We start from the raw sequence: 10323 nt of genomic DNA, 5'->3' as shown, positions 1-10323 counted from the left end.
GAATCTTGTTTAACTTGTGTATCCTTGTCTTTAACCTACTTGTGTTTGTACTTCTTGACTTTGACCTTCTTGTCTTTGACATTCTTGACTTTGACCTTCTTGTCTCCAACCTTGTCTACGGTTTCAATGAACCAAAATTCCAACATTGATTCGTTCCCATCCCTATCTATTTGGGCAATTTTTCCAAATCCGTTATCCCCCCAGCTTTTGGACCAACTATTTTGTATTATCCAATATCTGATAGACTCATTTCCTATTCTGTCTTCACCATAACCCACAATAAGAACAGCATGGCCTACACCAATTGATCCAGGTACATAAACCTCCCCCTACAAAATAATTTGTTATTTTCATATCAGTAAAACAGTTTTTATTTTGGAAGGATTTCAAAGTACATAACAAATATAAATGTTTTACCGCTTGAAGTGTATTAATCTCCTCGTTGATCACAAATCCACTGATGACCGGACCTTTTTCTTCCAGTAAATCCTCAACCGCTCCAATACCACCTAGCACTTCATAGAATCTTCTTACTCTCGAAATGACCTTTTTCGGCAAATTTCTTTGCGGTGATGGTTCCCTTCGTCGATGCCTTACAGCTGTAAAATGTGCATCTTCTTCACCTTCCCGGTGATTCTCACTATTGAAGGGTAGGTCTCTTTCTGATATTACACCCTTGTGTTTCATATGATATAGTGCAGGACTTATCTTTAACCCTTTTTTTTTTTTCGTTGTGTTTAAACACTTGTTGATCAGATCCTGTCTCGATATTACGATTCTATGACCTCTTGTAAGATAGTATCGTGATTCAAACGCACCTGCACAGCTAAAGATTGTGCAGGCGTACGTATTGTTTTGGTCGTAGATCTCTGTGAGAGACTCCCTCAAGTTATCAACCACTTCCTTGACTGAATCAGTGCGAATATTAATTCCCTCAGATCCTCTGTAATCATTATAGTTGTGACGAGAGTTGCGATTCCTAGAATATTCCTGCATAAGACGATTCACAGTTTGTAATCTTGCATCATTAATGCCATTATTAAATATGCCATTTTGGACGATGAGTGAGTAAAATGACAGATAGAATCCTTACCTTTGCAATTGGCTTAGTGAAACGTGGCTCTATTGTTTTGCGTAACTTTATTGAACTACCGTTTGCACATTGCATAGCATTCTGCACAAGACTGATAAGCTCCTTTCTTCCTCTGAAAGGGAAGTACACTGGGGAAGGACCACAAAATTTACCTGAGCAGATGCAAGAGTAATGTATTTATTTGGGGTTATTGCTTGGGACTAATGTACAAAAAGATTTACAGCATAACTAAATAGGTTGGGATACAGATGCAAGAGAAATGTATTTATTTGGGGTTATTGCTTGCTACTAATATACAAAAAGATTTACAACTGCGTAACTAAATAGGATTGGGTTTTTGAGGCTTACTTCCAAATTTGTTCTTCTGCATTAAATCCTGAAATATATCTCAAAACATTAGACCTTTATACTATAAGGCAAAGTTGCAAATAGGGAAGATTACCTGTTTGTGCAAGCAAGACAGTACCTTGAACATGCAATACCCATACCAAAAATTACACAAAAAACAAAAATTTTAAGAGGTTAATTTGTTTCACATAATAATCATTTATTTTTCCTCTTTTCAATTCCTGCTCATTGCAGTATTTTCATTATAAAATTACACAAATATAGTATTTTTCCTCTTTTCAATATCTAATTTGTTTAGATATTCATAAATGATAAATAGAATTGTATAAAGAATAATGTAATTTATATATTTGTATAGATTAAATTAATTTTGCAGTATTTGAATGTAATATAATAGCTTCTTATTTCTTTTGTTAAAAGGTCTATTTTATTTGTAGGTGTATCATGAGAATGTTTTTTCCTTTTTATCTTTTAATCAAGACACTAATATTACTATTTGTACTAAGAAAAATCATATTTTATTTGTATAATAGAATAGTTGTAGTTTTCAATTTCTTAAAAAAGTGCAATTTCTTAAAAAAGTGATTTTATTAATTTAGATACAATTTCATTACATTGAAACTAATAGCAGTAGCATGCACTTTTAGCTAGTGTGCTAATTTACAAGGTAAAACTAATGTGGCTTTATTGAAAATGTCAATGACCATTTCACTATATTATTAACAAGTTCACTGCAACATTTTGAAACTACAATAGTCTCCATTTCAACTAATACAAACACTATTAGTTGCAAATAGTACAATTTTATTAATGTAGATACAATTTCATTACATTGAAACTAATAGCAGTAGCATGCACTTTTAGCTAGTGTGCTAATGTACAAGGTAAAACTAATGTGGCTTTATTGAAAATGTCAATGACCATTTCACTATATTATTAACAAGTTCACTGCAACATTTTGAAACTACAATAGTCTCCATTTCAACTAATACAAACACTATTAGTTGCAATTCAACTAATGCAAACACTATTAGTTGCAAATAGGGAAGATTACCTGTTTGTGCAAGCAAGCCAGTGACTTGAACATGCAATACGCATACCAACGAAGCTCGTTGTTATCAATTTCTCCTTTCAAAACCTGCACATTGCAAAATTACACATAAAACAAAAATTGTTAAGAGGTTAATTTATTTCACATAATATAGTATTTTCATTACAAAATGGCGTAAGATTCATTGAAATTTAGTGACCTTAATATATAGTAGTTAAATGGCATCATGAGTAAAATAACAAAGATGAGAATCCTTACGTTTGCAATGGGGGCAGTGAAACATGGCTCTAGTGTTTTGCTTAATAACTTCATTGAACTACTGGTTGCACATTGCATAAAATTCTGCAAAAGACTGATAAGCTCCTTGTGATCTGCCAACTTTGTACTGGATGTTTGAGACTTGAGTCCTCCAAGATTATTGACTGGCACCACAGGGGAAGGACCAGAAAAGTGGGGCAGATTACCTCTTTGTGCAAGCACGCAAGTGCGCTGAACATGCAATATGCATACCACCGAATGGTTGATCGGTTAAAAGGATAATAAATCTTCACATGATTAAAGCATAACAGCTATGACTAAGTACTAAACATCTTTTTAGATGTAAACAAACAATACCTATGTGTTGCATATTGCCATTAAATTAATGGAAAATTATATTCTATAATATTTAGTACTTCATGTTTGGAAGTAGATCATAGTAGAGTCAAGTGATGTCACACTTCATAAAAATAATTCATTTAGACCAAAAAAGACAACCAAAAGTTGCAGCAAAAAGCATAGAAAGATCATAGCATAATAAACAATTGTATGTGATGTGTGGGATATAACCTATATGCTTCCTTGTGATGACAGGTTATTAAGATTGCTCTTTCAACTTCAGTCCCTAATATGATAATAAGTTCATGTATGATAATAAAGAAATAAATACATTGAACAAAGCATACCACAACTATCATATGAAGAAACCTGCATTCTCAAAATGATATGTAATTTTTCATAAACTATTTAAACTACATATAAAATGTCATTTGTGGCATCTGTGATACATACCTAAACACTTTAAATTATAAATAAAAAGCTAAAATCAAGTTCATAATTGTTCAAATTAATACCAAAACAGTGTGGTTCTACTTAGGGTTTAGAGGCACACTGAATATTAACCTCAACGCGATAATAAATTTGACTACCTTGAGGAAAGTTTCTGGAACTTTGTCGCCAATTGCAAATCGTTGCGCATCTCCTCCCCCTGTATTTCCCAAAATCCTTAATCAGCAAACCTCCAAAACACGCACAAAATCGAAAATCGAAATAGCTAAATAAACAATTCAACAATCAAAAACAAAGTACCTTCAGTGAGTGTTAAAACCGATTTGCGTTTTCTTGACAGAAACGAGAAAAACCAAGCGATTGCAAAAGCAACTTCATCGGAAGGATTAAGGAGACCGTTACGAGAATGAGGGAGAGATGATACGTAACGGACGAAATCGGCGAAAGCATCGAAGAAACTGCAACGGGAATATAAAGAGTCTAAGTCTGTGTCGACTGGTTGACCGGTCTGAAGGAAGATTAGGAGGATCCATGGTTGTTCTTCGAGGAAGGGGTTTGGATCGAGGTTTGATTCCGGCGTCGCCATGTCAGATCTACGGTGTTTGGTTTCTCTCTCTAAAAGTGGGAGTGTGAAGTGGTAGAGAGAGAGTCTGTGAACTGTTGAGAGAGAGTAAAAACGGTTAGTAGCGGGAATTATTTGATGTGTTTCCCGCTTCTCAATGTGGCCCATTCTTCTAGAAACTAGAAATGGATTTTGTGCATTAGGGATCATGGCTTAGGATTATAATGACGCTTCATTAACACTATGTTTGGCAAAGGGAAGACATTGAAAAGAGAGAATAAGGTGAGAAAGAGAGTGAAAAGAGAGAAAGAGATAAGAAATAGAATAGATTTATGAGATTGTTTGGTATAAGAGAAAGATAAGAGAAATAGAAAAGAAAGAAGTACAAACCTCCTTTTTCTCTTGTTTGGTTTAAGAGAGTGAAAAGAGAGAAATGGTAATATTGTTTACATTGACAAAAATACCCTTATTTAATTAAATAAATCAAGACTATTTATTTTTAACAATATTGCTTGAACCACAATTCTCCATATGAAGTTATATCATGATACTTCAATTTTCACTATATTCCAATTTCTTTTTATCACTGTATTTATTTTTTACAATATTGCTTGAACCACAATTTTCAAATTGAATTAACTTATCTAGATTTACCTGAGAAGGCTCTAACAACAAATGTAAATGTCGCAGGAAATCAGAATGGTTGATCGGTTAAAAGGATAATAAATCTTCACATGATTAAAGCATAACAGCTATGACTAAGTACTAAACATCTTTTTAGATGTAAACAAACAATACCTATGTGTTGCATATTGCCATTAAATTAATGGAAAATAATATTCTATAATATTTAGTACTTGATGTTTGGAAGTAGATCATAGTAGAGTCAAGTGATGTCACACTTCATAAAAATAATTCATTTAGACCAATCAGACAATCAAAAGTTGCAGCAAAAAGCATAGAAAGATCATAGCATAATAAACAATTGTATGTGATGTGTGGGATATAACCTATATGCTTCCTTGTGATGACAGGTTATTAAGATTGCTCTTTCAACTTCAGTCCCTAATATGATAATAAGTTCATGTATGATAATAAAGAAATAAATACATTGAACAAAGCATACCACAACTATCATATGAAGAAACCTGCATTCTCAAAATGATATGTAATTTTTCATAAACTATTTAAACTACATATAAAATGTCATTTGTGGCATCTGTTGAACAAAAAAAACTTTTATCTACTGCCTTCAAATATCTTAGTTGGCCTAACCTAAAATATTAATACAATCTATTGCCAACTACCTTAAGTGGCAATTACATATACATAATACAATTATAAGCATCAAATATGTCTTGATTACATATACAAAAAACAGAACCATAGATATATATCACACAGAGACCAAATAAAATCACTGATAAAAAGGAACATCCATCATTTGAAAAAGAACTTGTAGGCGGATGTCGGGGGCACACCAAAAATCAGCTCATTTTTTTTGTTATCATTACAAAGAACTTCATAGCATTTCAAACGAAATTGTTGAAGCAGATCCAACTCAGACAACATATTCCATACATCAGCTCCTGTATACACTCGAGGTCTACTATTTTGCAAGATTTCATTGCGCTTTTCAATAGCTGCAACTTGTCGTTCAGATATTTCTATTTGTTGTTTAGCTACATCATGCAATTGATCAGAAATGTTATTACCCTTATTCAAAGCATCAGCCACAAGTTCAATGCTACTTGTCATTCTATCCAATTAAGCTTCCATAAAATCATTCATTGGAGCCTTACGTTTCATTCCGCGAGAACCAGAAGTCCCTGTAGATTGATGTGATGATGGCCCATATGTTGGAGGACTATACGAGTCAACAATAGGGGGTTCTTCTCGCACTTCATCAAATATACCAGTATGATGGTCTTCCATGTAAGTATCATCAACAGGGTCATTCAAATCAACATTGTCCTTTTCTTTTTCTCTTTCCTTTTCTCTATCCTTTTCCAGTTGAATGTGTCTCATTCTATTAGTAGAGGATTTTTTCCCACTGCTCGGTCTAGGCCAAAAAGCTCCTTCAAAACACCATAATGCTTAATTTGCATGGTTTTCCACTTTGCAGCATGTGGTTTTTCCTATCATTAAGCACACCATGTGTTAGCAACTCAATATAATATACTTTGGAAATAAAATAAAAGATCAATAAAATTATTAACAGAACCAAAAAAAAACTCACTCGTATAAGATCTTACCAAACTTCGTTCTCGGCCTCGAACCTCCTTGTTGTTGGATTCCATTCAAATCCACTTAAGCTACCAAATAGATCATATGATTCAGCAAAATGATCTTTCAAAGTTTTCATTCTATTTTTTATATGTTGCTTTGTCATGGTTGGAGCAACGAGAGACCGTAAAGCATCTACGACATTGGAGTATGCTTCTATTGTCCATGCACCATCATGCCTATTCCCTTTGTTTGCTTCTTCCATCAAAGCATTCAACAATATTTGATCCATATCATCTGTCCACCTTAAAATTTCCTTACTAACTTGTCTAGGTTCTACACTTTGACCTTTATCCTTTGCCATTTTCAACCTATAAATGCACTTGGTTTCAATAGAAACAAGATACCACAATGCAAATCACATAACAAAAACACACAAAACATCTAGACTAAAACTAATACAAATACACATTTATAGTCTATAATAACATTAACCAGTACACTACAATGTTTCATAAACATGACATAACTACATTAAACTCCATATTGGTTCCACATTTCAGCTGTAATAGCGTCCCTTAGAAGTGATCCTAGTTGATAGTCCTCGTCACGCTGTTGTGTTTGAGATCTATCTATCTCATTTTGTATTAGTTCACGGTCAACTTCTGCAATTAAAGCTTCATCAACGTCCACGCCCATTAAAAAGTTATGTAGTATACAGCAAGCAAATACTATGTCTATCATAACTTCAAATGAATAATGGGGTTCAGTGCCGCTAGCAATAATTGGAAATCTCTTTTTTAACACACCAAAAGTTCTCTCTATAACATTTCAAAGTGAAAAATGTCGAAGGTTGAATAATTCTCGAGGATTTTGTGGCCCTCGAATGGAATACTCTTTCAAGTGATAACGTACACCTCTATATGGTGTTAGTAACCCCCGTTTTAGCATAAATCCCGCATCCCCGAGATAGTACTTTCCTACAAATTAGTTGTAAATATTATTACTCAATGTTAAGTCAAAACAAGTCTAACGAACATTTTTTTTAAAGTATTATAACATTTCAACTAACCTTCAGGAATAATTAAAGGGTCTTGTTTATTTAAAGCATCTTTTAATATTCTAGAGTCAGATGTCGTTCCTTCCCACCCAGCTAACACATATGTGAATTTCATATCGAAATTGCATACAGCTAATACATTTTGAGTGGGATGGTCTTTTCTTCCACGAAAACGAGGGGCTTCTGCCCTTGAAACCTTCACCCGAATATGTGTTCCATCTATAGCTCCAATGCAATCCTTAATTCATATATGACTTAGTTAGTTGTATATGGGTTGGAGTAAAAGGTTTAACATAGCTATGACTAAATAGAATATAACGATTCCGTAAAAACAAAATAAAATATAATGTTACCTTAAAAAATGGATAGAATCGGCTATTGTTAAGTATTTGTGGTGGTATATCGGTACCTGATGGTTGGATCAAAAACTCTTCTCCTAATGCAAGTATGGCATACAACACATTGTGAAAGTGGCGACAAATAGTCTCTCCATAGCGATAAAAGAAGAATGACACAATACGCGTTTTAACATTGTGTCCTATAATATGTAAGAATTTTGCTACTCGCTCTTCCACTGTAGACCTTATATTGTCCTTCACTATACCAGTTCCTCTTATTTTTTGACATAGCTCCATGAAAGCTCTAGGCCCCATGCGTATGATATCGCGACACTTCTCTGTATGTATTAGATAACTCATTAACTCACTACGTCTACGCTCACTCTGTGGGGAGTAAGTGACTCGACTATGTATACATGTTGATAAAATTTGATTCAAATGCAATGCATGGACAACATGACATAATATGATAACAGAACCAATATGGTGCCTCTTTTCCATCTCTTTTTTAGCATGATTTAAAACTTGCATTTGAATAGACATTCCAACATCAATAATTTCATCTTCATCCAAGTCAACTTCATCTATTATTTCATATTGATCATCAATGTTTCTTTCTCCAGCATTATCTAGATTTAACATTACCTCCATATCAAATGATACTCTTAAAAGCTCCCTTATTTTGCTCAAATAAGCAACTGAATAGATTTTCCAACACATAGTACATGTATAAAAAAAATAAAAAAAAATTACAATGAATTTTTTTCTCTACAAAAATAAATAACTAACATAAAATAAATTACTACAAAGAATTTTATTTCTCACAAAAAACAAACAGTTCAGTATCTATAAACCTAATCTCTAACACTCTGTGTAGAACAACAAAACTATAAATAAATATATAAATATTTTTATTGAGTGAATCTTTGAAAGCAACAACACAAATAAATGTCAAAGAATGTTATATAACTGAACTAAATATAAACAAACTAGTTATAAGCATAAAAAACAGATTCATCTATTTTTAACAAAAGAGAACTATGTAGAAAGGTTGGGGATTTGAGAAGAAAATCAGAGTCATACCTGTGAGTTTTTCTTTTTTTAGATCTAGTTTTGATGTGGTAGATTGGGGATTTGAGAAGGATAATTAAGAAGAAGGTGTTTCAGCACCATAGGTGAAGGATGAATGAAGGATGAAGATTGACATAAAGGGTGAAAACGAAAACCTGAAAGAAAAAGCGGTAAAATTTAGCGCGCAAAGAAGGGCAACAATGGAATTAGAAATTAACATATGTATTTCTCCGCTCTTTCTTCGTTGTTTATAGAAGAAACAAAAATCAGGTGGGACCCACATTCTATTAATCTCTCTTCCCTATTTCTATGCTAACCAAGCAAAAGAAGTGGACCATTTCTCTTCTATCTCTCTCTTCCTAACCTCTCTCTCCCCTAATTCCATCAAACCAAACAGAGTGTAAGATCAAATGACTTAAAATAATATTATTTCTTTTTTTATATAATTTAATTCAAACTTTTGAATTTAATCAAACTAGGGCATTGTTTCAAAAATCTCTGTCAGAATCGATTAGGCCGCGAATTTAAAAGATTGATATTGGATCAATTACATGTGTTATAAAATCTTATTTCATTTAATCTTGATTTACTTTGATTTTATTTGATTTTAAATGGTAAAAATCAAAATAAAATAAAATAAATCCACAAAATAATTGGATTGATCCATGGACTCTTTATGAACCTAATATTTCGTGGAAAGTGCCATATGATAGGCCCATTACTCAAAAATAAGAAATTCATCAATTAGGGGTACATGCATTTTTCAAAAATTTACCAACTTGTGTGCATCGTATCTCCCTCCTTTTTAATCATATGAATGCATTCTAGGAATTTTTAGAAAGCTCAAAGAGTCCTCTAAATGACCCTTTTGGTTTCATCTCAATTGAAGCTTCCATGCCCGAGTTATGAGCTTTTACCTAAAAGGTGTTTTTCGTTGACTTTCAGAAGGACCTGTAATATTTTTGTCCATATCTCCCAAATGGTGCATTTCTTGATTTTGGGCCCAACATCAAAGTTGTAGAGGATGAAATTTCCTTGAGAATAGGCTTGGTTGGGAATTTTTTGATGCTCCATGTGGAAGTTATGACCAGTCAAAGTTGCATTGACTTTCTCCTATAAAAGCCTTAATTTGAACCTTTGCATTTGTTCATTTATGAGTTTTTATTGATAGATCATGATCAACCTTTGATCAAATGATGGATTTAAACTCACATACTTGATGTTGACCAAAAATCTTGAAGTTTGATTGTGTTTTGACTATAGTTGACTTTTAGGTCAGCATAGCCGATTATTGGTCATCTGAGTCATTGAATAAGCGATCCTTGGAATTGAAGCTTGACTTTTGGCATGGATATGCTTTGATACATATGCGACACCTTGAGATCCATTTGAGGCCTTGGAGACTCAACATCCTTTGATAAAATGCAAACCCTAGTTTTGAATGGGAGGGAGTGACTTGAGAAAACCCCTGAACTTTAAGCCTTTGGAGAGGAGGGCAAATTTTGGGGTATGACAGCTGCCCCTGTT

At 33.3% G+C, this 10323-nt stretch overlaps 2 protein-coding genes across 2 annotated transcripts; both read right to left on the bottom strand.

The window, feature by feature from the left end:
• Window positions 1-2206: 2206 nt before the first annotated feature.
• On the bottom strand, window positions 2207-4389 carry LOC131624444 (uncharacterized). Its single transcript, XM_058895379.1, has 4 exons — window positions 3840-4389; window positions 3680-3738; window positions 2751-2981; window positions 2207-2579 (listed from the first exon to the last, which is right to left on the bottom strand). Exons 1-4 carry the CDS (start codon window positions 4309-4311, stop codon window positions 2472-2474), a joined length of 870 nt encoding a protein of 289 aa, XP_058751362.1. The 5' UTR covers window positions 4312-4389; the 3' UTR covers window positions 2207-2471.
• Window positions 4390-6125: 1736 nt separating this feature from the next.
• LOC131624442 (uncharacterized) lies at window positions 6126-6691 on the bottom strand. The gene is made up of 2 exons (XM_058895378.1): window positions 6362-6691; window positions 6126-6239 (listed from the first exon to the last, which is right to left on the bottom strand). The coding sequence occupies exons 1-2, from the start codon at window positions 6689-6691 to the stop codon at window positions 6126-6128; spliced, it is 444 nt and encodes a 147-aa protein (XP_058751361.1).
• Window positions 6692-10323: the final 3632 nt, after the last annotated feature.

This window comes from Vicia villosa, unplaced genomic scaffold, assembly GCF_029867415.1.
Source record: "Vicia villosa cultivar HV-30 ecotype Madison, WI unplaced genomic scaffold, Vvil1.0 ctg.000122F_1_1, whole genome shotgun sequence".
Taxonomy (NCBI): Eukaryota; Viridiplantae; Streptophyta; class Magnoliopsida; order Fabales; family Fabaceae; genus Vicia; species Vicia villosa.
Note: the sequence above shows the minus strand (reverse complement) of the source record. Positions and strands in the feature narration are given on the sequence as shown.

What these genes read in the sequence shown, in the direction of transcription:
- LOC131624444 (XM_058895379.1), bottom strand. Translation starts at nt 4,311, where the DNA reads ATGATCCCTAATGCACAAAATCCATTTCTAGTTTCTAGAAGAATGGGC. An exon ending in GGTTTTAACACTCACTGAAG is followed by an intron (nt 3,739 to 3,839) that starts GTACTTTGTTTT and finishes TGGGAAATACAG; the next exon opens with GGGGAGGAGATGCGCAACGA. An exon ending in TCACTGCCCCCATTGCAAAC is followed by an intron (nt 2,580 to 2,750) that starts GTAAGGATTCTC and finishes TGCAATGTGCAG; the next exon opens with GTTTTGAAAGGAGAAATTGA.
- LOC131624442 (XM_058895378.1), bottom strand. Translation starts at nt 6,691, where the DNA reads ATGGCAAAGGATAAAGGTCAAAGTGTAGAACCTAGACAAGTTAGTAAG. An exon ending in GGTTCGAGGCCGAGAACGAA is followed by an intron (nt 6,240 to 6,361) that starts GTTTGGTAAGAT and finishes GCTTAATGATAG; the next exon opens with GAAAAACCACATGCTGCAAA.